The sequence below is a fragment of the Gambusia affinis genome, linkage group LG08, assembly GCF_019740435.1.
Source record: "Gambusia affinis linkage group LG08, SWU_Gaff_1.0, whole genome shotgun sequence".
NCBI classification, from domain to species: domain Eukaryota; kingdom Metazoa; phylum Chordata; class Actinopteri; order Cyprinodontiformes; family Poeciliidae; genus Gambusia; species Gambusia affinis.
Genome location: NC_057875.1, coordinates 16397632 through 16425577, shown reverse-complemented (window position 1 = coordinate 16425577; position 27946 = coordinate 16397632). Strand labels below are relative to the sequence as shown.

General features: G+C 37.8%; 1 protein-coding gene across 4 annotated transcripts in view; it reads right to left on the bottom strand.

Annotated features, from left to right (window-relative positions):
* btbd11b (BTB (POZ) domain containing 11b) overlaps nt 1–27946 on the bottom strand; it is an 80123-nt gene that overhangs the window by 13206 nt on the left and 38971 nt on the right. For 2 of the 4 annotated variants that reach the window (XM_044125179.1, XM_044125180.1), the window contains exons 2-3: nt 10244–10399; nt 3644–3848 (exon numbers count right to left, since the gene is read on the bottom strand). In XM_044125179.1, coding sequence (XP_043981114.1) covers nt 3644–3848; nt 10244–10399 — 361 coding nt within the window. Of the gene's footprint in view, nt 1–3643; nt 3849–9777; nt 9805–10243; nt 10400–27946 lie in introns of those variants that run through there. The other 2 variants (XM_044125183.1, XM_044125182.1) reach the window with 2 other exon arrangements.

The window sequence follows — 27946 nt, the reverse complement described above, 5'->3', positions numbered from 1 at the left end:
ATTAAAGTTGGAACAAGAGGAATGCATAAGACACCTCATTGCTGGCAAAGATGTCATGGCCTTACTTCCCGCCGGGTTGTTCACAGATCACGCAATTTCCGACAAGCTTCATTGAGCTGGCGCACTACATACACCACGGCCAAATGTTAGCAATCGGGTAAAATTTAAAACCTCAACAGAGTTCCCACCTCCATCAAGTGTTTCTCAATAGCCCAGGCTCCAGACCGTCTGTACAAAGCAAAGCATAGAACAAGAGGCCATTTTTTTTTTTTTTTTTTAACCAGGCTAATCGTTATCTATTGTATGTGTATCTATGAAAAAAACACAATTTATTCAATGTAACATCTTAAAACACCAATTCTGTTATTTTCTTTGCATGGTTTATACATTTAAGATTATGCATCTCATCACATCAGTGGTCATCTCAGTAGTTGTTTTTCTTTCTTATAGATCTTCTTGACTAAATGGGGAAACTTGGCTCTATGTCTCTGGGATTTATTGACTGGTGTAGTACTTCACTGTGAGTGAATTAATGACTGAACTCAGGCATTAATTCACACTCAGGGTTAAGCTGTCAGTAAAATGAGCTCCTCATCTCTGAGCTAATCAAGAGCAAGATAAGCTAAGAGCAGCGAACTCCTTTCATTTACAAACTTCAAAAGGAGTTTGACCTACAGCCATGTGACCTTACTGGTTTCACAGACTTTCTTAAAGCAGCCTCATCAAAAGGCAGGGGATGTACAAAGTAAAGTTTATGTTTATGTACGGTGGAGGAGTTGAAGTATCTCTCTGTTTTGTTCACAAATGATGATGAGAGATGGAGAGACAGGCTGGTGCTTCGTCTGCGGTACTGGGGAGGACTGCCATGGTAGAGAAAGAGCCAGGGGGCATCGGAGGGCAGCTTGGAGTAGAACTACTGCTTCTCTGCATCAATAGGAGCCTCTTGAGTTGCCACAGGCATCTAATCAGGATGCCTCCTGGGTGTCTACTTGTGGAGGCTTTCTAGGCATGTCCAACTTGACAGAAACTCCTGGGAAGACCAGGATACGCAGGTGGGACTTTACATATGCATTTGTGTCCCTTTCTGTCATGGAACACTGTGGGATCTCTCAGAATGTGCTGGTTGGGGAGAGGAACATCTGGGTTTTCCTCGCAAAACTGATTCACCTTGTGGCTCAACTTTGATTAAGAAAGAGGACAATCGACATAAAGATGAGCAAAACCAATGGACTAAATAATCTGAGGTCTTGCTTTCTAAGCTATAAGAACAAGAAATGTCTTGTGGAAACTTATTTTATTCTCTAACACCATGCTTCAGTACAACAGAAACAAAAGGGTTGAATTCAATATTTGGAAAGGCAGTAAACCGAGTCAATCCACACATAGTGCCGGACACCTGGGACTCGCATTGGCTGATAAACCGCTCCATTGCAGGTGAAAAAGTCTGAATTCAAGCCCCAGAGGAGAAGTATTCAGGCTCTCAGCTGTCAGCTCTGATTTTAACTGAAGGAAACCATCAGTGGTTTCAGGAAACTATGTGTGTAAAGGGAACAAAAAGGAATCAGCAAAAACATTGTTTCTTGTGTTCAAACTCAGATGTATAAGAACTACTTTGTCCATTTCTCACATGAGGAATGAGGTGTGAATTAACACTAATGAAATCCTGACCTAATCCTGATGTCATTTGAACAAAAAACGACTCCCAAAGGTTCAGTTACTCCGACAAGCCCACTACTAATCCAGAATGCTCTCTTTTCTGTCCAGCACATTGACAGTGTACTTTTATATAGCCTAGTTCCTGATCAAAGCCCTCGGTGTGCCATTTAAGAGTTAAGCTCAGAGGACCAGAAACGCAATAAAGAGACACGTCTGCAGAGGCGTACAATTGCAGCAGAATGATCTCTCCAGCTCTGAAGGAGCTGCGCCTGTAATATGGGGCAAAAAGGACAGACAAGAGACTAATTTTTGGACATCTGCAGGGAATTTCAAGCCTTCGTCACAGGTTTCATAAAGTGTTTCTTTATTGTTGATTCAGAGGACTGTAAAAAGGCAATATCTTTGACTTCTCCTAAGAGGATGGCAAGATGAAGGAAGGAATAATCAATACCAGACACTTCTGCTTTTTTTTTTGGCTTGTTCTGTGATGCTGCTTTTAAGGATTTTCATTAAAACAAAACCATCTTTGACAACTTATATTTGAATCCTTGTGCCTACAAACCAGGTTTTTTTAGCCATCTTTTAAAGCCTGAAAACTAATCAATGCTATATTATTTATGGTCTGAGTTTAACGACATCACATATTTTGGGTTTGTTTATTTCTCCCTTTTAGATAATTGCCTTGGGACAATAGTTCCTAAGAATCTAACACTGGTTCATTTTAAAGCAATGGAAACCAAAGCAGAAGTATCTGCATTTTACCAGCCTTATCAGAAAACCTTTGGAGCAACAATGGTTTTAATTGCAGCGTGTGCAATACAAACACATAAGTAGTACCGTAAATACAATTCATTTGTTGCAATGAATTACATCAAATGAAGGTGATTCATTTGGAGTATTGAGGCTTACATTTGCCAAAATCCAAAATCCACTGCTTTGAAAAACTATTCTTTCTGTTTTCAAATTGAAATGTATTTTATTGGGATTGAATGTGGTAGACCAACACAAAGTAGTACATAACATGAATTATAAAAAAAAAATCATATGTTTTTCTTTTTTCTAATTAAATATTTAAAAAAATATACGTTTTTATTTTGCTACCCTGTCTTCAGAACCATGTTTTTGCGTGTAGCTTTAGTCTGTTCTTCTTTGAAAACAGCACAAGTTCAGCCATACCAGATAAATTCTTGCCGCAGGTTCTCCAATAGAATTTGGGCCTGGATAAAAGCATACAAATATGCTTTAATCTAAGTTTGATCAGTTCTATCAATATCTTTTAGGATTGGAGACTTGCAAGAAGGTAACACTCTGTCCCTTATCAATCTTTTTTCCATCCTCTAACAGTTTTTCTAATAGGACTGCTCTGTATTAAATTCCATCCCTAACCTCATAAAAAGCCACGGTGCAACTTCAGTTCTCTTCAGTGAACAAAATGAAATAAATGAAAAAAAAAATAATTTTTCTTTTTTTTGTACTGTGGTCTAAAAATGTGTTTTAAATTTCTAAAATCCGCCAGATTTGTTACAAAACTGAAAAATGTGGAAATAACTTTAATTCTGAAAATTTAGAAGGATTTTCAGTAAGTAAAACTGTATAAGCAGACACGGATACTGCATGGTTAGGTATGCTTTGCAATCATATTATCACTTCAAAAAGAGACAATCTGACTGTTCGCAAGTTTTAATAAGACTTTCCCACTGTTTCAAAATGGATCATGTTTAAACAATTTGGAGTTGTGTTGTTTTTTTGATTAAAAGTATGTGCTACAACGTGTAGGTCTATCACATACTTTGCTAATAAAATAAATTTAAGTTTGTGGTTGCAATGCAATAATGTGGAAAGGTTTCAAACTCCATTTTGGTTCGAGGCAGTTACACAAATACTGAAAGACTCAATCTCTTTTCTTCTTTTTTTTCTTTATTTTGCTCTGTAACCTTTCTTTCAGTTTTGAAAAGAATACCTGCATTTAATCAGGTTTGTGTCTCACCTCTCTATTTGTAAGGTAACCTTTGACGGCTCAACGTTGGGGTTCTCCCACTCCATGTGAGGGCAGTGCATAAAGTAGCACAGTGTGTAGATGGCTTCAGGTGCCCAGTGAATCATGCAGCTCTTGTGGTGAAGCGGCGTCCCGTTGCTGTGATTCTTCATGTACAGCGGCTGAAGGTGGTGCATGGCTCTGGATACCAGGTCGCCTGTGCAAAAACACAGGTAAACACCAGGGCAGTGAGAAAGGGATTTATGAGCACAATCATTAGATAAGACGGAGAAAGTAGGCATTGTGAAACAAGGCCTTTAAAAAGACATTACAGAATTTGTTCATTTCTCTCGACCTTCCAAGATCTTTCAGGGAAAATTGACTTTCCACATTTCACAGTTTGGAAAAAGACAACATTCATCTTTTTTTTTTTTTGTAATGTACAGAAGACATTTGGAGACTATTATAGTCAACGTAGCACCCCATAAAAGGAAAACAGATAAACAGCGGTTATTCTAAGCTGAATCGCCTGCATAATCTGCAAAGTTTAAATTCAATTTTAAAACTAACACTTGATGTTAAAAGCTCATTCAGAGCAGTTTTGCTGCTACTAAATTCAAGAAAGATACGTCGTTCTGTAGCAAGCAAAGTTCATCAGAAGCAGAGGAACGAATTAAAGGATTCTGTCACACACAGGCCATTCCTTTCATGAAAACATGATGACTGTGGCACCTCAGTTATTGAGTCTTATTGAATATGTCCTGTATTATTACAGCGTGAACTCAAATCCCATTTCACTGAATCCAGTCAGGTTTCTGTTGCTTCTCCTTCCTGTCCGGACCCACAGCACGAGGAAATGTAATAACAATCTGAAGCACAGATGGTAAATATATATTAGAAAAACACGTGCTGTGATGCATCACTCAGGACACTCTGACACAAGGCACAGGTCTGTGCCTACACAAAGGAGCCTGGACAAAATAGTAATTTCAAAAGACAAAGCGGTTTGTTTAGCATTAAAATTGCATCCTTTATAACGTGCCAAGATTCCACTTAGCCTGGACAATGTGTGAGGCAAGTGTGAAAAGGATGCCTGAATGAGGGAGGCGCAGTCATGCACTGAAGTCAATCTCTCAGCCGTCCTTTGGGAAGACTGCTGCTGTGCCGATATAGGAACGCGCTGGATATCATCCTGTGATGCAGTGAGCTACAGACACCGGAACAGAGACGGGCACTTCCTATGCAAAAAGTAAGCTCCTTGCTTCGTCTCTGTCTTAATTTTACAGCGAGTAACGTAGCCATGTGAGATCTGGTGACTCAGCTTCTTGTCATCCCTTATTTATGCTGGTCTGTGGAGTTTGTTTTACAGGTAAAGGAACTGGGATGGTTCAAAGATGTCAGGACGTTGTTAGGATTTTAGTTTGATTTAAAAAAAAAAAAAAGCAATACATTGCAAAAATATTTATTCATCTACAATTTATTAGTTTTTGTCTAATATGTTTTTTGTCATAGGTCAGTACAAATAAGCACATACATGTGAAGTGAAAGTTAAACAATCAAAGACTTTTTTTTTTTTAAAGATAGAAATATCAAGAGTGTCCGTGATTTGCATTGAACTCCATTCTGATACTGGGCTTAACTGCTCAACTGGAATATGTTTAGATTAAAACATATTCCAGTTTTAGTAAGTCCCAGTCAAGGTCCAGACTTGAACTGAGTGAATTTGTGTCAGTTAATTACTTGATGTTCGTGGATGTTTTCTGTCCAACTAATTTGCAAAAAGAATGCAAAACGTCCAAAAGTTACAATCATAAGCTAAGCGACTGGCAGCTGTTCTTGAATAATAAATATTGAGTAATGACTGAGGGGGGAATAAAATACCAATGCAGAGCACGTTTTTCAGATTTTCTTTTTCAAATCAAATTTATGCATTCATGCATTTGTTTGCCAAAGAAAAAGGGTTTGTGTTGGTCTATCGTAAAATACATAAAAGTTTTGTTGTTTTTTTTTTTTTTTCAAAAGAGGACGTCGAAACTTTAAAGGCGTGTGAATACTTTTGTTATAATTTGAACATATTTTAGATCAACAATATAAACAATCAATGCATCTTAAAAGCATGCGTGTGTCTCAAAGCCTCCAAAATGTTATTAATTCACCATGAGTCGAAGAAGACGTGTAGCAGGTCATGCAGCTGATTTCTTGATTCCAGTTGCCTTTTATTAGTGCCTTTTCAATACAACAACAACAAAGAAAAATCCTCTAAAAGTAACACAAGACATTTTACAAATGATGGCTCCAAGGTCAGAACTGCAAAGCTGCGGCCACACACACTCAAATACGATGTCTTACTTTAGAGATTGATGGAAAGTGTTAAACCCAAAGAGTGAATGATCTTTGGATACCTACAAGTTTTGTTTAAAATGCGATGGAGTTAATAAGTTCCTTCCTCTGCAGTGAAATGAACAGATATTAACCAGGCTTTCTCTTTATGTTTTGATTAATGGTTTGTCCCTGCATTGTGCAGCTGCTGAAAGGATCACGGATTCTGTTTCAATTATTTGCCGCCACGCAGCCATGATTACAGCTAATGGGTGCCTGCGGCTGTCCCGCCTCAACAAAATGCAGAGCCATTCTTCCTGCTGCTTGTTTCTGCAAAAAAGTTTCTTTTTATTTAATTCTAACAGCAAAGTAAACAGATTATTGTGTGTGTGTTTACTGTTAAACATATCTGCTTTGTTTGTTTCCACTTCACATCAATTTTAAAGATGTGGGGTAGGAGCAAGAATACAAACGTTCTTCCTGCCAGCAAAAAGACTCATATCCTGTTCTCATCATTCTTCAGCCAGGGGTCTCCAGTGGTTTTCATGTCTTTTTTCTCACTTTTACAACAGCCTTCAAGTTTTTAACACAAATACATTTGGGGTTAGGATGCAGGGGGTGGGGTGTAATAGAGGTTTTACTTGTGAGAACAAAAATATCTGCAATGTTTACTGTAGGGATTGCTCCTCTGTTACCTGGCAATAATCTCTTAAAAAAAAGAGCATCTTTGTTCAGTGTCACAAAGACACTGAATAGTGTAATGTAAGGGCCAATCACATCAATTTTGGTGACCATTGCTAATTCTTTTCACAGAAATCAATGTGAAATCTCATAATTACAGGTCAAACTCATCTTCTTGAAATAAGAAAAAAAAGCCTATTTCACATTTTGAACAAGAGGGCCAAAATTGATTAAAATTTTTATCGTCCTATCAGCCTCTGATGTTTTCCTTTACCTGTGGTTTTAGCATATTACTGCTTCCACAGTGAAATTATCTTTTAAAAGCCACTACTGAGAGAACTGATGGCCATTAGCAGCTCCAGGGGGAGACGCTAATAAAAAAAAAGTCTCCTTTCTTATCCCTTTAGACCAGACAAAAAAAAAAAAAAAAAGGAAAGCGAAAACTGCTGGATTAGTCTACAGGAGACAGAGGAATCAATTTTAGAAAATGGCCAAAAACAAGCTGTGAATCAAATTTCACTAAAAGATAATGTTAGGAATGTTAAGGAGCTTTATTAAGTACTCAAAGCACACAGTAGCGATAGAGATAATGCATTAAACTTTTCGGGATAGAAACTCTGACAAATAAATAAAATTACACATTTTGTTGCCACTTTTATTTCCCAGTTGTGTCTGTAAGTAAATATTACTGAAGAATAAAAAGCATTTTATTGTTATACCAGCAATAACAAGCAGGAAATCTGTTCTATACCTTTTCTCTTGTCGACGATGAATGAATTTGACCTGGATGTCCTCTAAACCACAAAGAGTCAAAATTATACATACTGGCTCCCAAAGTATATTTACACTATCTTACCCCTTTTGACAGAAATTGTGATTTACAATAGCTGATTTCCTGTGATAGACCCTGGTTCATGTTTCTCCTAAGCACTGCCTGTTCATTTTAAACATGTCCAAAAGTTGCCTTTATCTATTCCAAAAGCAGTTTTTATGGACATTGTCCTGTTAGAAAAACCAACTGGAAGTTGAGGTAAGTTTGAAGAATTTGGAGATACAAGTAGAAAACATTCAGAAGAGTCAACATCTCTAGATGTTGCAGTCCAACATCATCCTGAGCGCAGATCACAAAATGCTAAACAAAGTCTCCAAAAACCCCTAAAATTTCTTCACCGGACCTAAAGCAGGTTTTTTACTTTTGGTGTGAGAATGCATTGTACCTACATTGGAAAAAGACTGAACTAGTGAACAGTGTGATTTAGCTCACCACGATATAAATCCATAAAGGGTGTCTGAGGAAAACATGAAATCATCTACCTCAAATATCTGCTTTATTACCACTGAATTTTAATTCTAGTAGTATAACAGTGAATAAATAAATAACTAAATAAATATGGTCCATCCAAAATAATAATGAGAAAAAGAACTTCAGTATCATCATATTTTATTAAACTTGTATGAACCTGTCATTACATCGTATTGCGTATAGATTTTTATTAATGTGAAAATAAAAAAAAATATCTACCTTTGCTTATTCAGTTTGTGCAAATTAACTACTGGTAATAATTTCAGAGGCAGTTTAGCTTGTGGGTTAGTGACAAATTTGCACAATTTGCGTGGCTATCATTTTAAAATATGTTAATATGACATTTCAGCTGAAGTGAAAATGAGAAAAATACACACAGGCGGAAAAAAAGCTAAAGGAAATTAAACTGAGCCTAAATGCCAGCGCAGAAGACTGTAGGAGCTCAAACTTAACCCTGTCAACTCCATTGGTATATTACATTCTTATTATTCTTTTGCTCAATTATTCATTTTGTCTCCACTTGAACTGTGAGACAGGAAATTTGTCTAAGTGGTGGTGTCATCCACCAGCAGCTCCGCAGGCGCACTTTGCGTTTGAAGAGCTAAATCAACAGAACGGATCTCGCTTTGACCTCATCAATAAATAGGACTGGCAATTTACCCTGTTGCAGCTGCCTCTCCCTCCCGAGAAAAACACACAGAGAAGAATTGGCTCCCTGTTTATTGTCATGATAAATGTTTACCCTGCATGTGCAGGGAATATTTTCCCAGTCGTTTATAGAAAGAGACCCCACAACCCGACTGCTTTTATCTTATTCATGAGGCGGTCTCTTCCTTCGAAGCTCAAGTGTCACATTTTTAACCTTACAGTCGGTTTTCTGAATCAACATGCAGAGTTGCATGCTAGCTTTGAGAAAACGCCTCAACAAATCCAGAGAGCACTCTGATTCAGAGATTACGGTTTATTATTTCAAACTGGAACATTTGTGCATTAAATTGTTTGCAGCACAAATTGCAACTCTGGGTCTATTGTACTATTGTAAAGACTTAAGGAAGGAAGAAATTTTCCTCTTGATTGGAACCCTCAGAGTGCTGTTAGCATAGTTTAGTGAATAATAATCTGTAACTTTAGATTTTTAAAGTGATGTACAAACATATTACTATAATCTAAATGTAACTCATAAAGCTTATGCCAATTGATTCATACTGCATAAACATTGCCAGAAAGGATTGTGATGCCAATTATTCTTTGAACAATGGGTACATTGTAGGGCGACAGATATTCAATTTATGTTTCGAGGACTCGTTGAATGTATAAGCCAAACTCATTCATTTTAATGAATGCCTGTGATTCATTATATTGGCTGTCACTGCCAATGCAACTCATTCTAATTCCCATCCATTAAAACAGGCTGGGATTAGGCCACTCTGATAGAAGACACTTTTTAGCCTTTATTAGAAAAATAATTGTATGGTAGTTTGTCATCCCTTCCAAATAGGCATTTTAATATAAAACTGGCAGGGTAGATAATGTGGATATGTAATTTTTAAGACAAAATTTATGATCCTCTAAATATAATAGAATCCATTGTTTTCAAGGGCGCAAAACACAACATAAATTTACTTTATTTGCTGCCAAACTGCTCCCTCCAAGTCAGGGTCAGTTTGTGTGAGTTTACTAATCCTCTCTGGTCATGAGTTATGGATCATGAACCATGAGAACAAGATCCCCTTCTAAGTGAAATTTGCACGTACTTCCTGTTCATGCCTGCTTTGCTCTTACCTGCTGACCAATGTGTCCTAATGTGGAGGTTTAGATACAAACCAAGAACATTTGCAGTTACCTGAGAGCTTCAGAACTCGTTCTTACAAAACAGGCTTTGGACATGGCAGCTTCACAAAGACTCAGGTTGCAGCTGGTTGTTTTAGTCAATCACAAAGTTAACGATGATTCCACACAGATTGTGCCGTGACTATTAAAGAAATGCTTGCCTTGCCTTCAGTTTGTTTTGGAAATCATTGGGAAATCAGATTCAGAGTGAAACCAATTGTAGTTAGAAAACCAGAGGACTTTAAACACTGTTTCTGCTTCTTTCTCTAGATTATTTTATTTGCAGCATCCTTTTCAAAGTTTCATTCTGATGTCAGGGAAGGTTTGTGTGATTCACTCCACTTGGAAATTGTTAGACTTAAAAAAAAAAAAAAAGCGTGATTGCAACCACTTTTTCTAAAGTCAGAGTTTTTATGCCATACCCAGTGATCCTCTATCTATATCTCACAAACAAGTCCACAAATAAATCTCAGACTTACTGAGTTCAGAGATGCTGCCCACCCTTGTCGCCAGTAAGCATTGTTCGATGGAGCGCAGCTCAGATTGACTGAAGGAGTTTCCCTCCCCGCACTTCGCCGCTCTCTGCTGTTGCTGCTCCTTGTGAAGAGTCAGGCCCTCAGGAAGGCTGAGCACACCTGAGGGCGCAAAAGGAATAGACTGAGTATTGCATCAGTTCAAGCTGTCAGGAAATATTTAAATATTGCTCCAGGAATCTGCTGCAGTGATCCGCAAGTGTGCTCATGGTTTTCTAAACACATGTAGGGCATAGATTTTGTGATCTATGCCCCTTGATTCAATCATTTCTGAAACTACATTTCACTGCAAATGCAAAACATCAAATTTCTTCAAGATTGTCCTGGATGTAGCTCCACCCACCTTCCCATAAAATCTGAAAATCCCTGTCACTGCTCCAGAAAAGCATCCCAACCACACGATGCTGACACTACCGTGTTTCATCATAAGGGTGATATTTTCAGGGTGTATTGCAGTCTAAAATCGACTGTCACACACAACATTTGCATATAGGGTTAAAAAGTTTCATTTCAGTCCCATCTGAGCAAAATGACTTTGTTCACGTCTTCGTTGTGCCACCTGCATGATTGTCTTGCTGAGCTCTTTTTAGTGTTTGTAGCGTTTCCTCTCATCGAACAGCAAAACCAATCTCTCTTTGTTTGTCCTCGTAATCAGTGAGAGAAAAGCAGCTTGAGTTTCACTGTCTCCACTATCATAATGTGCTATTAAAATAATGGGCATGCTGCCTGTGGCAAACATAGCCTTCTTTATTCAGTTTGATTCGGTTTGTGAGAAAGGACAGATGCTTATAAAACTGTTTCTCAAAAAAGAAAAGTTGAGACTCACAGCCTAAAATCTAACTAAAAACCTCAGGCAATGATCTCCAAATAAAACAGAAACACATATTCAGTGGAAATTATCGCCTGGGCTCATAATGCCATTTATCAACCCGGCTCTCTGTAAAAACAGTTTGTCGCCAATCATGTAAAGAATCACACTGTTACAACAAAATACTTTTTTATACATATATTGGTTTATGTGTAGATTTAAGAGCAGGGACGATAACTGTGTTTTGGGCTGGAATCATTTTGTCTTCATTATTTAAAGTTTTACTGTCATTTTAATATATGAGAGTCAGCAGCGAAGCAAGACAATAAAAAAAGTCATATTTGTGTTAAGGTTATGTTTAAATTAGGAAAAACTAGAGCCTATCCAGCTGTTTCTAGAAGCAATATTGTTTTTTTTGTTCAACTTATTTACAATATAAGAACGATTTGAGCTTGTCTTGCAACTACAGAACTTCAGCAACCTGCAGTCAAATGCTCACAAACAACATAGGGAAATAAAGTGAGGAAAAGTTCATCTCTGGAAAAGTCAATCATTTTGAAATTAATTCTTCTCTCAGTCTGCATTTATCTTGTAAAGTTCCAATTATTTTTTACTATTAATCATAAACTAATTGCAATTGGTGTGCATTTTCAACACATGATACGTTAGTATTTATTTCTGTAAATTCTATAAAAAAAATCTTGATTAAACCTCCTGCAGTTAAATAAAAATCTTCAGATATATTCCTTTTACCCTTCAGCCCTCGACTGTCAACCTCCTTAGCCTTGGTTCGTGGGAATAAGAGGCCCGGCTGACAGTGAAGTGGTGATTGCTATCAGGATGGACTAAGGCAAGGTGACTCACTGACTCTCTGCCTCCTAATGTGAGGCTCAGTCTGCCCTCAGGGAGGAGCTGATGGTGCTCCGTCTCTCTGCCTCTGTGACTATCCTGCTCCTAGTTCCACCAACCTGGACATCTTCCAAGAAATGCATTGTCCTCTGGTTTTCCAATACAGTTTAATCGCACAGAGCTCTCAGTTGGTTTTACGGCCATAGTGACGCAGTGACAGGTATTAATTTTCCTTCTTATAATGTGTGAGGATTAAACACCTGATTCTCTTTAAGTGGACCTTCCCTGTTAACCATGTGGCAGATGAAGTATTCAGTGGCACTGAAGGAGAAGCACTGGATGATCCCTTCAGGCAAGAGACTGTCGCTGGAGAAGAAGTAATGAGTACACAGGAGTTTCCATTAAGATGTCACTGAATGTGCACTTGTCTTATTCTTTGATGGACAGCTGCATAAAACATGCATTGTCTGTTCAAATTACCGAGTTATTTTCTTTATAAAATATGAAATTGAGGGTTAATGTAGCTTTTTAGTTTACAAAGATAGAAGATCACATCCACTGACCATAGAAATTGGTATGATTATAATTTTGGGCTTCATTTAGCATTTTAATATTATTTTTAAGTTGGTATGATTAAACTACAAACAAATTCAATATATAAAAAAAGAACCGGATGTAACATTCAGATTGATGTACATTTCCACACAAATATGTTGACACATGCCATTGCATGCAAATAAAATTGGTGGTACGTTTCTGTTAGTGGCTCAAGAGCCCACAATACTCACTGAAATAACTTGATACTGACAAAAATAATAAGACCTAAAATATGACACCCTGTGCCTGATGGGTGCAGTCCCAGAACAAAACCAAGCTTTCTCCAAGTTTCCCATTAAGGTCGCTGCTCTTTTCTTGGTTTGCTTCATTTCTGCTTTTACGAACATAGAGCTGATGTGCTTTGCCAAAAAGCTCCAGTTCTGTCTCATCTGTCCAAAGGACATTCTCTCAGAAGATTTGTGGCTTGTCCATGCGTATTGTGGCAAATTTCAGGCCAGATTTCCTGGGTTCTTGGTTACCGTCGGTATTATCTTTCTCCTCAGTTTGTCATCAATTTTCCTCCTGGAGCCACAGCCAGGGAGGTTGGCTTCAGTCCGGTGGACCTTAAACTTCTGAAGAATATGATATGTGCACATTAGCCACAGTAGCATCAGGCTGCTTAGAGACGGTCTAATAGCCTCTACTGTTAGCATCTATTAGCTTGTCTATAATTTTCTTTCTAAACTCCTTGACAATTCTCTCCTTCATCTGCTGATGTTCAGTGTGGTACACACCATGTCACCGTCACCCTTCAAATAGGCGGATCGATAGATTACAAGCTTTAAGACAGAGTATATGTGATTCTAATTGGAGGACAAAACTCTCCATAATTAAATTTTCTTCAATCTTTTCCAGAGGTACCATCATTTTTGTCCAGCTCTGTTTCATTAGTTTAATTTTAAAATGATTCTGCTTCAAAAGCAATGTCCAATTTCCATTGTTTGATTTTAAAATCATTTTTTATTTATTATTACTTTTGTCCTTTTCAGGTTATTTCAGTGACCATCAAGATGGGGCAAACCAGCATTCTTGTCCACAGGTGGAATCATATTCAATAAATTAGAATATATTTCCTGATGAATCTTGTTTGTCAGGTTAAAAGTTTTTATTTTTAAATAAAACTTTTAAGCAGGTATTAAACATATATTTTGTTAACATATGTCTGTTCTTAAATATAGTTTTTGTATTGGTGTAAAGGCAAGAAATCTTTCCAATTAACAGAAATTAACATGTTAAAACATTAGTCTTTGTCTAATTAACCGATGTAAAGTGCTTAACTCGGTGTTGGAGTTCCTGAAATAAATCGACTCCATCTAATGTATTGCATGGGTCTGTATATGTGGATGTCCTTTAGAAGGTTGCAGAAGAAACACGCCCTCTCTGCAGCCATCAGCAAGCATTGGAAATTATTCTGGCAGGATATTTAAGCATCTTTCTTGGCAGAAACGGTTAATTTAAATTGGCTGGTTTCCAGGGACAAACTCAGCTTTTAAACAGAATCCATGCATTTTCAACAGAGTTGAGGAGGAGGTTATTGAAGTAGCTGAATACTGCCCTCCTTTATCATTCTCAAGCTAGTAGCACTTTTATTTATTTTTTTTTTTCAGAGGGAGCTACCCGCCTGTACTAACAACCAAATGTGCCTGATTTTCAACATTTTGGCTCACTGGATTCAGAAAAGAAAAGAAAAAAAAAAAAGGATCGAGAGCTGAAAAAAATACTGATCTGGTTGATGTCGGGTTAAACAAATAATTAAAAGATAGATCGATATCTAGGTAGCTGCAGAGAGAGAAACATGAACACCATACACTCACACACACATTTTATAAATATATATGTATCCACCTGGATTTACTGAATTAAATGGGCGGATGGGTCACTATCACATTAATGAAAATGGACCTTAAATATTTTAAATTGCATGGGTTTAACAGGTTTTTTTTTTCAGATAAATATGACAAATATTAGCTTCTTGCTTTTAGTTTTGTCTTTTATTATCTGTCACTTTCAGTTCTCAAACAGTACAAGAGATTTATGTGAACAAGCACAAGAAAATGACTGATTGTATTGAAGTTTATGAGGCAGTAGCTGCTTCTCAATTAATTTAATGCACCATCAAACAGTTTCATGATACAGAAAAAGCAGCTAATTAAGACTAGCGAGCTGCTGGTGAAAGCTCAACGTGGAAACACAAATAATCATTATGTCAAAGCTGATAACTTCAAGCTGGAGGTGAGAAATTCGATCTGAATGGTAAATGAATTATTCATCACTGACCACTTTATCAGCAACATTCCAGCATATTATGAACAGACTGAGGCTGGCAATAGGCAAGCGTGGGCAAGGAATCTACAGGATGGGCCAATACTAGGTTTGGAGTGAATCCATATTTAATCCTTAATGCCAAATGCACTGAATGGTACAGAGTGAACAATAAAATGATTGCATACATATCAGAGTGAAAAATTAAATAAGAAATAATAAACCTGCATAAATTAATATAATTTTCACAAGAGTTTCTATTTATGCTTTATATTTTTCAATTTATGGATGCGTTTATTAACAATGCTGTTTTTTAATCCACCTTTCAAAGTCGATGCACTTTGGATTTTCACCAGCTTAATTTTTCACAGTCGATACATTTTTATTAATTTTTTTTGATTGGCTGCACTCAAAGTTGGACATGTTGTCATTTAAATACTGTTTCTAATCTTTTCTGTATATTTTTTTTGTTTGGTTTTGGACACTAATACAGAAAATATCTGTTTTTCGCTCACTTTCAATTTGCATCGACTTACAAAAGAAATGTTCTGTGAGAGCAATAAGTAACTGCATCAAACTGTGGAGCACTCGGCTCCTTCCCACTACGCTGATTTACAGCGTAGTGGGAAGGAGCCAAGTGCTCCACAGTGACCTTGTATGAAAAAACATTAAGTGGTCCTAAATGCAGCTTTCTCTTATTTCTTCTGGGTCTGTCTGTCAAAGAACAGATGACTGCAGTTTAGATGACTTGTCGACGGGTTGGCGGAACCAGGAGAGTAGAAACCGTGACCTCAGTGTAGCTCCTACCCTGTATTTAAATCTATTTTAGTTGGACACACAGCGAAGCGAACTTCCCCAAACATAGTTGAACTCTGCAGACGCTCTGGCTTTTGGCTTCATGCAGAGATTAGATGCATGGGCAGGAATTTTGATTTGGCAAACTATGATTAGACTGCATGAGCAGGTGCACCAGAGCGTATCTTTGGGTATATTTGCGTACTGACTTGAGCGCCACATATGAATCAGTCTGAAAATAGAGATAAAGTAAAATAGACTGAAAGTTACATGATCTTAAAAAAAAAAATACTCTAAGCAAAATGGTGGAATGCATGTGAGTAGAGCATGCGTTTGATGCCGAAGGAGTTAATCATGTTATTGCTGTTCATGGACCGTAGTATTGCAACCCACTCCAGGCTCCAGTGCTGTTGTGCCAGGCCAGATGGCTACCATATGCACACCAAGCAAGTGATCATAGAGGGAAACATAGCACTCTGGAAAACAGGAAGCATCGTCTTGACACGATTTAATGAGTTAAAACTCCTTCCATCCACTTTAAAGTTACTTACAACTGTATGCTAAAGCGTTGGAAAAACACGTTTGAGGAGAAGAAATCCTATGTTTCTTCAAAAAAGCTTTCTTTTAGCTTGAAGAAAAGCTGGAATAACCCCTACACACTGTAACTCTAAAGAGATACGACTTGAGTTTGGGTTCCTGAGGTGACCACAGTTTGGTCTGAGGTAGCCGCAAGCTTTTAATGGTTTAGTCTCGTTTTAGCCATAAGGATTCCAAGTAGGAGTCCACGAACATGAGCCCTGTGAGAAAATATGTGCACACTTGAATGTTTGCTCAAATTAAGGAACAGACAGATGAAGAAAGCATGCCAACACCAGATCAAGCACAACCAATTATAGACACAGACAACATGTCTTTCTGTTTTCACAGTGACTACCATTCATTTTTCATTGATTTTATAGCCTAACCCTAACCTTTACCCTAAACTTAATCATTACTGCTGCATGCCTAACCCTAAACCTAACCTAAACTTTAGTCACACCTTGGTGTGACTAAAGCAGTTCTTCTTCTAATGACTAGGCTTTGGGCTCCTCAAAGAGGACATACTGCTGCTTCAGTATATGTTCAATATATGTTAGAAAAATGGTCCTTAAAATGTATCATAAACAAGGCCACACACACAGAGAGAGACGCAGCTCCACACAGTTAAAATCTGCAAACAAGTTAATAACAAGTCTTGCTGCTTACAACACAAAAGCGAGTGTACAGAGAAGCAGATACGTTGTGATTACAGCTTATTAAAAAGTCTTAATTGCAGTCACTTCATGCCTGTTTCAAGTGAGATGTTTGGTGCAGCTCAATCCAAACGAAATATTTCCTCTATTGCTCTGTTGAAGTTCCTAACAAGCAGGCCTAAAATAGCCTGCAAAATTTCATCATGTCACGAATCGACAGAAATACAAAGATCTCCTGAAAGGTTCTTAAACAATACTGACGAATCTGCAGAAAGAACGAAGTGAAAGAGCATCAAACCTTTTATTATCATGATTTTAAAAATCCGCCTGGATTTAAAAGGTTCAAATCTTATAAAGATCACACAGAGGAGGAATAGACAAACTTAAAAGTACACACACAGGCAAAAAAATAAATAAATAAACATAAAAAATATAATCAGGGGCAGAAAACAAATTCATTGGGCACCAAATCAGAGTTTCATTTATGTCCAGTGGAGACCTGGACACTGCTGGGCTGATTAGTGAAGTGGCTGCAGGTGAGCAGAGGGGCGGTAAACGTCTGCAGCTGGCAGGAAGTAGGTCGAGTGAGCAGCCATCTTGAAACAGTATGAGAGGTGATCAAGGGAACTCTGAGCTCATCAGACTGAATCAAATCAACCAAATACTTTCCGTAACTGATCAGAATAGATCTGAGCATCCAGACATCACAAACCGATCTGCAGACCGCTGCATCGCAGAAGAGTGCACTAACTTCAGAATGGAGATGTTTTTTTCTTTTTTTTTTCCTTCGCCTGCATCCGTCCACACACTTATTTCCCATTTTGTGCTCTATGATTGAGCACATAAATGATATGCATTATTTTTGCATAGTATGCAAAAATAATATGCAATATTTTTAATATAATATATTTAATATAATATTTTGTTATTATTATAACAAAAATAATATGCATTATTATATGCTGCAGAGTTAAGTTTGCATAAGAGACACTTTAAATTCAATATGGCAGAATGAATGTGATGTGCAGCCATTGCTAATGGAAATGCTCCAAAGTGCCTTTGAAATAAATAAAACAATAAAACGATGTGGAGACGAACTTGAATGACTTCTGTGAAAGAATTGGGCAATAACTAAGAAAATATATTTCTGATAATTGGAGAATAAAACGTAGTTAAAACATAGCTATAAGAACAGAGATGAAACAATTCACAATTAAGAAATAAACTGATTCACAAATATAAAACGTTGCTCATAGTTTTAGTTTTGGAACAAATTAACTTCTGATCCTGTTGGAAGCTGAAAAACTATTGGGATATTTCATGTGCTGTAAGCTGATAAACAGTTTTTCAGTTATTACCACAGATATTAAAACAACATTATTGGATTTTCAACTTCTTATTGGTGGAAGAACTCGCATCTAACTCCAGGCGCTTTTCCAAACTTAAAACTTAGAAGTTCCGGTTTAGAAAGATATTTAGAACATGTCATAAAAACAGCAATGAGCAGATTTTTTATTTTTTATTTTTTTGTGATTAATGAGAAAATGGTTCACCAAGTCTGCAAGGCTTTTCATTTATAAAGCGTTGATTTCCTATGAAAAATAACAAAACCGATTTCTGTCTGTTCAACATGCGGTTGTGTTTGAGCAATGCTGTAGACTCTACAGTGTAGAGTCATGAGAAAGGATGCAAAAAAAAAAAAAAGCATATGTGTTGGACAGGTCAGAACAAACAATGATTATGACACTCATAAAAAATAATGTAATCTCAAATGTTCTCATCAGTTCATCCCTAATAGTTACTCTTCCATAGCTAGTCAACCTAGACAATAATTACACAAAAAATATGAAATTATTTCATATAAAATAGAGAGTGCCACTCTCTTAAAGACAGAAATAGTGTACGCTCCAGTGTTTACTTGTTAGATTCCTCTTTTGGTCAATTTAATTAGGTGAACTCTCACTATACACAGACTTTTTTCTTTGGGACCTTTTGTCACACACAAAAACAGATATGCCACCTGTGTGCACGGTGCACTGTGCTACCCAGTTGTTGCGACTGGGATGGTGCAAGAAATTTATTTTCTGGTTCATCCTTAAAGCAACTTGTAAACATCAGCAGCGGTGCAGCTTGCGCTGTCTGTTCAGTCTTTGAATGGATAAAAACCAAACGTCACATGAATGAAAAACTCTCGTATTTCATGCATTACACCAGTCAGTTGAAGAATATGTTGAAAACTTTGACATTTTCATCAATGAAAGCTTCCTGGGTAGAATGTGAAAAGTGGACATGTCCAGGGAAAAGTGGACGTTTGGTCAACTAAGGTCTGGTTCTCTGGATCAGAGATTTTCTAACCCGTCACCCACACACTGTCTGTAGTGGTGGAAACATGTCTGATCTGCTCACAGAGAGCGCTGGATGCCCCAGAGGTTACGTTCTCTCTCCTGTGTTATTCTCTCTTTTTATTAATCACAAATTTGTGATTAATGACCAAAGCTGGATTTTAATTAAATATGCTAATGAAATGGGTCTGGTTGGATTAGTAAAGAAACATGATCCCACAGGCGAAGCTATTTATTTGTTTTATAAAAAGGCCCTGGTGACATGGTGCTGTCAGAGCAGGCTGGATATGACTGTAGCCAAGACAAAAGAACTAAACAAGACTTTAAAGTGGAGCAGTCCTTACTCGATGGCTCACCTGTGAAAACCTTTGCGAAGTTTAAATACCCAACATAAATTCTTTCTGTTCTATCAGAACAGAAAGAAATATTTTAAGTAATGCTCTCAGAAACTCTGTCTTTCAGGAAAACTCAGTGTTCTTGGGACCAGAAAACGGTAGAGTTTGTGTACAAAGTGGTTTTTAACTTTTCATCTCCTTGCCTGGCACAGTCACCTGAGTTGTAAACTAAAAACAAACTTCTGAGAATTGTGCAGGTAAAATAGTGGCCAAATCACAAAAAGCTCTATCACATTTTTTTTTTTCTGAAAGAATAAGGAAGACATCAAAGAATATTTTAGCACATGGTCACCATTCTTTGTTTTGACAATTTGAACCTTTGAGGTCCGGAATGCATTATAGGGTTTATGTGGCAAAAGTTTAGATTTATAAAGAAATCCAAAATTACGACACAATAATATCAGTAATTCCTCATATTTAGCTTTTATATTGGTTTGACTTAGACCTAACGGGTTTACTTAATGTTCTGTTTCTCTTTCACACTGATCTCAAAATGTTCCAGAATATTCTGTGTCATGACAGATGACATATCAAACACTGAAAAGTGAAGAAATTAAATGGATCTAAAATCTTAATAAAATCAGGTCAGCTCGGCTGTGATGTCAAAATCAGGACGGGAGCTAAAAAAGGAAGCAACTGTGAGTAAGTCAAAAGAAAACAGAGATGCAACACTAAACAAGTCAACGACACACAAACACACACACAAAGATGGACATCTTGTGACGGGTGACCGATGCACAATAAGGCCACAACTGAAGTTACACAATCTTGTCCAATCAGAGGGAAAACCAGCCTCCCTGCAGGCTGTGTGCTATTCCACCCCAAGGTGGTAGCTCTTTCTATTATTTCCCTCTTTTCATCTCATTTCTTCTGTCAAGGGTAATAAGTCTGCGTGTAATATCCGTGAGTTGCACACTTCCCGCAGGATGCTTTCAAGAGTACGCCGGCAATCATCAGCAGCAGGGAAAAAATCTGAAGCCACTGAGCCGTAATGTCTCTGCTCATCCTGCGATGCTTCTCAGGGAGCTCTTGGTGGTGTCTGAGGAATAAACTCTACAGTATTTACGTTTATGGAACTACCTCCAATAACTTGGGACAGATAATAATAAAAAGTGTCTTTTTGATGGCTGGAGCAAATCAGAGATGTAGTTGCTGCGAATTACCCTGAAAAACCCATTAAGGTTCCGAACCTCCGAGAGATGCAGACTTACTGGTGAATGCAACAATGCTCTCAAGTAATCGTTCATTTTGCACTTGAGGCGCTGAAGTAATTAAAGGATATGACTAATTTTATAAAATGAGACTTTCTGCTGAGAGGCATTTTCCAGAGGGTCATTTTAAAAGGGATGGAATTGTTTTGAGTTGCAAGACAAAGCTTTGAGTAAAACATGCTCCTGGACATCAGAATTTCACAAATATTGAAATAAAGAGCAAAGGCGACACGACTGGAGAGTCCTCAAGGCCAGACATATACAGTCACTGCCTGTGCAAGATGTGCATGACTAAATGTTCATCCCTGCATCCCCGTGTGTTTTCATCTTTGTTTCTGCGTGAGGGGGCCTCTTTAGTGTGTGTCAGATGAAGCCACAGCTCTAGATCTCTCGTAATCATGTTTAATGATAGGCTTGCAAACGCTAGCTTTCAAAGAAGATTTCTGTGATATTTATGAATGCCACCTCGAATCTTTTGCCTTTGGATAGACAACAAACCAGGTGTCCCCCTTACGTTTTCTCTTCTTTTAATATGTTTTGAGAAAATGGCTGCTTTCATGCCAGTACCAGATGGAAGATATGACAAAAATGCATTGCAGCGCAGAGTGGATGATTCAATGTATTCTGGGCAGAGATGGATGGAAGGAGCAGTGACGCATGATGACACCAGGCTTTGTAATCCATCAGTAAAGTCTTCCCAGGGGAGGCTGTACAGAGAAAAGGTTTGAACTGTACTTTTTAAAGAATGAATGTCGTATTTTTCTTTTGCTTTTCTTTTTCTCCACAGTGTTAAGTGTTTTAATGTAAGACCAGAGTGAAGCAATAGCTTGTCTCACTGCAAGTCCCCTCAAAATCAAAGATAGTCTGTCTACTTTGCTGAGTGCAAATGATGCTGATGATTTCACATATTAAAATGTCTACTGGAACAAAATGGCCTGTTGCTGCAAGTATGCAAAATGAAATATTAATTTTTGGGTGGAATCAAAGATGGGCAGACTAAAGAATCCAGCCTCTCCCCCAAGGGTTTCTCATGGGGCCCGTTTCAGAAAGCGGGGTAAGAGAGGACTTAGACTAAATCCAGAAGTAAGTATGTGTGTCCTGTGGGTTTTTGATTTCAGAAAGTCAAGTAGCTGCTACTCTGAGTAAAGTTGCTACTGCAACCCACCATGTGAACCAACCCTGCTGGGCAGCCGAGTCTATCTTACTATTTAGCTGAGATCTGGAGCAAGGAGTGTGTATATATTGGAAAGTACATGATATTGTGCAGAAATCTCCACCAGAAGACGATGATCAACCTACGATTGGATGTCTGATCATTTTAGAATTAATATATTTTTCAATAAAAAAACCTCAATCCGCACATTTAAATCAACTAAGCCAATTCCTGTAGTAATGTTTGTAGCACTTAAACTCTTAATGTACAGCAAAGCATCATCAGGATGACTGCCATCTCCACGTAGATTGAAAAGATGTAATGAACTCAGAGTTTCCTCATTAGCAAAGCGATGCATTTCTCTGCCTTACAGGCAGATTCCTGGGGTTCAAGCACTGGCAGGTGTAGTGTTGTTGTATTTCTCCTTTATCTTATTATCAAGCAGAAATAGATTAGTTTAGACAAATTTTATTTCATAACCTTTAAGCAGGAGTCTCCCCTCCGTCCCACAGTAGGTCATTGTGACTTGGACATTTATAAGTGTGCAGAAATGTTTTTGTTAATACCCTTGAAGACTTGGCAATCCTTTATAATTGTGTATAAATGAGAAACAAGATCATACAGAAGAGGAGGATATTATTTACCTTAACAGAGGCGTGATTTTTTTTTATCAGAATAAAAGTTTTAAACGTCTTATTTTCACTGACATTTGTAAGGTACACTAAGCAAAGAATTATCTTATTGTTATGATGATAAAAATTAAAATAGCTCAGCTGTGGTAAGAATTAAAAACAAAGAGTATAAAACAATCCAAAACAAGGAATATTTAGTTGATCCACATCCTCGCTGCAGCTCTCTTTCCAAACCACAAGCGTCACTACTAAGAAAATATTGCGACACAGAAGAACTGTCCAACATCAGTTACTTCCTTCACAAACATAACATTCATCTTTCATCTGAAGAGACACGCACAACACTTTGCAACAGCACCAGAGGCCGTGATGTTTGGAAACATGTTCTGTGGTTTGAAGCTTTCCATGAGGGACTGTTGTCCTTAACAAAGTGGCTCAAGAACAATGAATTCAGTGTTTACAAACATCTCAGGAAAGAAAAAAATAAAATTCCAGCAAACTATTGTGAGAGATTAATGGAAGGTTACCCAAAATGTCTGACCTAAGACAGACAGAGAAATTTAGTGTAGTTATAGTTCTGAATTTGAAAGCAGAAAAAATGAATCTTACTTATTTATCTGACATTTAGGAACAATTACTACAATAATGCTAGATATTTTTATTTTACTCCACCCTCATTTACATAGGTGAATCTCACTGAGGTGTTGATATTAAACAGAAAATGTTTAGTGTGATTTAATTTCAGGCATGTTTGGTCTGCCCACACTTTGAAAACGTTGCATCTTCACTTGGTCAGCTCTTCCATCTAGTTGTCCCTAGTGGTCAACAGTGCAGCTTCTTTTCCTGTTATCTTCAATAAATGCTCAAAGATTATATTAATCTCTATTTAAAACAAGACAATCAAAATATAGTCAAAAAGATGCACATTGCTTCAGGAGCAAAGAGGGTCCCAGCCAGTGAGTTTATTTCTATCCTAGAATAAAACCAGATTCAGTCTTATTTGTATTTTTCCAAATTTTATATCTTAGAAAAAAAAAAACTGAAATGCTGACCTTATTTTCTTTAGCCTTTAAAGTTGAAATGTTCCCCACTATTCATCTCCCATCTGCAAATTTCAATAATAAACATTGTTATACTACTATAAATATTCCGCTAAAGAACCTCATTTACTTGCACAAGATAAAGATCCATCCAGTATCAACATCAAACTGCAAGCTAAAAAATGTTATTTCATTTTTCCCCTGGCTCCTCCTGTGAGTGCCTGTCCTGCCACCATGCAGGAGTAATCTGATAACTGTTGCCATCCCAGCAGACAGGGAAGACTCCTGCCACACTGTGCGTCACTGCAGCGTCACACGCAAACATGCCTTCACGTCTCAGCTCTAAATGTGAGTTTATTGCACACACAGTAAGCAGATGACTCTAAATTCAATGAAAACTGCAAGATAAAGCTTGTTGCACTATAAAAGCGCCTGTTTGATGATGTCATTGTGTGCTCTTTTTTATATTCAAGTGAGGGCGGTTTTCCCTAGCCAGTGTATGTGTGTAAACATATTTTGTAAGACTTTAAACATCATGACAAGTGGCCAGGGAAAAAAACAGCTCAGAGTCCCTGTAGTCACAAAGCACTCTTCTATCTAATGATTTTATTATTACCTTCAAAAAGAAGCTTCGAGAGCTTATGTCTCTCTTACTAAAAAGTTGACACATAACTCTTCCTGGAGTTGCTTTATGTCAGGACAAGACCAATTTTTCAGACACAGAACTCCAAACTGCCCCGTAATTGTTTAACATATCTCGTGCAATCAATCACTCTGACTTTGCAGAGTGGCCCCACACAGCAGAGACATCGACTGGAAGCGGGCCATGACAGGCAGAGAATGATGAGGCCTGGTACTGCAAGCAGCTCCCTGTTGCTGCTCAGCCGTTGGTACCTCAGTTCTCACACTGCTCCGGGCTTTGGCTAGCAGAAACCCCTGTCATTTTCCTAATGAGGGAACACTCATATCGGCCATGTAATCTTTCAATTTTCAGCACTTTGCAAAACCTCAACTGATGAGTCCTAGCGACCTCAAAGGTTTTCCTCATATTGGAAAATGCGCATAGTCTAAGGAAAACAAAGCCCCCTTTGTTAAGACTTGCGAGTGAATGATTGCATTCAGACCTGAAACTGAACACCAGCCTGAAGGTAATTGTGCAATTTTCATTATCACTCAATAAATCAGTAGCACAAAAATCTTCACTCTGAACTCATTTAATGGAAAGCTTCTTTTTTTTTTCGAGTGGGATTCATTGAATCTATCACTACTAATTGTTCTTTCAACTGTGGCGGATAGAAGGTCTTTCGCAGTGAGCATCTATCCAAAGTGAGGAAATTTTCAGAGTGATGGAAAACCATCAGCTTGTCAGTAAGAGGAACCTGTTTCCAACAATAAAGCAACTAAACATAGTAAACACTGAAAATGTTAGCAGTGGCGGTCAATTTTAAATGGGGTTGGAGAATTTTTTGATGGACCAAGATGTGGACTTACAGGTATATTAAGATGAGTCTAAATTGCCGAGCAATGTTTCTAACCCATTAATCTTCCTGTTAAGTTTGAGGAATGTAAAAGGAAGAACTCAGATGTCCATAAGTGCCTAGAAAGTTTATGTAGATCTCACAACAGAAACACAAGAGGAAAAAGCAGAGGTAGGCGCTCGAATCACATGACTTGGACTCGAGTCAGACTCAAGTCATTAAAATAAAGACTTGAGACTTGAAAAAATGCTCAAAGTCTCAAACTTGACTTTGACTTTCACACCATTGACTTGGGACTTGACTTGACTTGAAGCTCTTTACTTGAAAAGACTTGATATTTTATTCAAGTCTAAAGTTTATAACACATATTATTTATAAAGTGGCCCCATTAATTCATTTCACTCATTCTGTATTAACAAGCACAAACCGTCCCTCTGTTTTTTCACACTCCTTATGTAGGCATACGTAACCTGCAGCACAACCAATCAAATTAACAGGATTTAAAAATAACAACTGGTGAAAAAAACAAGAGAAGAAAAAAAGCTCAAAGCACATATGCACATTTCTTTTGGGTACATCAATCATGAAATATCCAACTAAAAACATGCAAAACATGCAAAACCTGCAAGACCAGGATCTCAGATGGAGCTACAACTTCCAACTGTTCGGCATTTGAAGTGGCACAAAGAGGGTAAGTGGTACTTTTCTTTTACTATGAGACAACTGACTAGCTATCGTCGTGTTAGCAACTCTGGGTTAAGTTGGTGATACTGCTTATCTTTCACTTGTCTGCTGTGGTTAGTCGTGCTGTATAAATCCTGTGATTCAAACGTATCCACATTAGTGTGCACCGTGTTCGCTCAGGAAGCCAGTGGATAGTGAGAGCAGGGCTCCGGATCAGAAAGCAGGTTCTGTACCTGAACTCAGGGAAGAGAGTTTCTCTCTGTCCCATCATAATGAGGAACCGGGTCCAGTTCCTTCACAGGATGGATGGTGTATTCATAAGGGAAACTATGGTTTCTTACACCCCTTTCCCACCTTGCTCCCATATTAGTATTTTCCCATAAATATTCTTTCTACCCCCACGGCTCTTACGTTAGCTTTACTCCCTCCCTTCTCTGACAGTAGCACCGGACAGAGACATTTCCCATATTCTCAAATCCAAAATATGGCAGGTGTGGGTGTATTTGAAGACATCTATGTTGGGAAATTGTACTGACAATAAACAGATTGTTTACTGCAGTCAGTGCATTAAGTCTACTGTTTTTTCAGTTATAACTCTTCAAATGGTGGTGTGATGGTCTTTGAAATACCATCTCCAAGTGGTATAATTTCTAAGTGGTATAATTTTGCTAGAAAACAAATCAAAATCCAGTAATTTTCCTTCAGAAATTGTTGTAAAAGTAAAAATAAATTTACAATTATAAGGATCCTGAACGTAACGCTGTGGGGTAGTTCTGAGTGTTTCTGGATGATAATGCAGCACATTATTTTGTGCCTTGGTTAGTGATTCTAGCAAGCTTGATTCACGCAACATGTTTTTATCAATACTGAGATGTGAAATTAGCTGTAGATTTAATCCCACTTGGACTGATGGATATTTATTTTACCATCACATCCAAATTCAAAACCTCTGGGTTTTATTTGCAATAAGTGGATTGTGTGTTTGATTTTTAAAAGAACACATGGCCTATTATTTACATTTAGCATGATTGGAACGTTGTTAAAAAAATAAATAAATAAATAAAAATAAAAAACGGCTCGAAAGGACTTGAAATTTCAAGCCCCCGACTTGAGACTTGACTCGACGTTTGCCTGTCTTGATTTGACACTTGACTTAACTTGACTTGACTTGACTTGACCGTCTTTACTCGAGACTTGACTCGAACTTGAGGACAAAGACTTGAGACTTGCAAAACAGAGACTTGATGCCTCCTCCGGGAGAAAGAAATGTAGCCTCCCCCTTCTGTCGGACAGAAAATATGACACGGACATAAACGAGGATTTTCCGACCTAAGCTGAAATATTTTTGAAGCAAAGCAAACATTAGAAGCGACCTTACACATTTCCACGCAGTAGCATGAAAGGGGATCTTGAAAGGGGAAAGGGGATCTGCTGTTGTAAACCAAATGATAAGGCGAGGCTATTTACAAATTTAAATGCAGCTCTCACCTCAACAGATTTGTGATGGCAAGAACCAACGCTTTCATGCAACAAGGACGCAACAATAAAGACACAAAGTTACAGGATCAATTAACGCAGGTAGAATAGCAGCAGCATGTCCTGCCTGGACAGCTGGTTCTACTTAATCTTCTCCCCTTAACTGAGCATTTGCTGATGCGTAGCAGCTCCAAACAAGAGAATGACAGTTGCACCAGTTCAAATATGAATGAGCTGTATTGGCTTCATGCCAGCTTCAGGCTGAAAAAAAAAGACAACAACTCCAAGGTAAAATGGTTTCATTTGTAAAGTAGTGGAGATTTAACATCTGGAACTATATTGCTGACCTACAGCAGGGGTGCCCAAGTCAGGACCTCGAGGGACCTTGGAAATTCACCCCTTCTCCGACACACTTGAAGCAAATGAATGGCTTGTTACCAAGCCTCTGCAGAACCACATGACATGTCGATGAGGGAGAGTAGTAGGACAAAAGCGCCTGAAGGCTGGAGTTTGGCACCCCTGACCTACAGGTATGAGAACTTTCAGTTTGAGACATTTTAAACTGCCAAAGTTTAGCTAAAACAGATGGTTCATCTGACGTACAAAGACGTTACACTGGTTCTACTAAAGTTTCAGAAATGATTACTGGTTATAACTTTAATAAAAGTCATTTAAAAAATCTGATCTATTTCTTC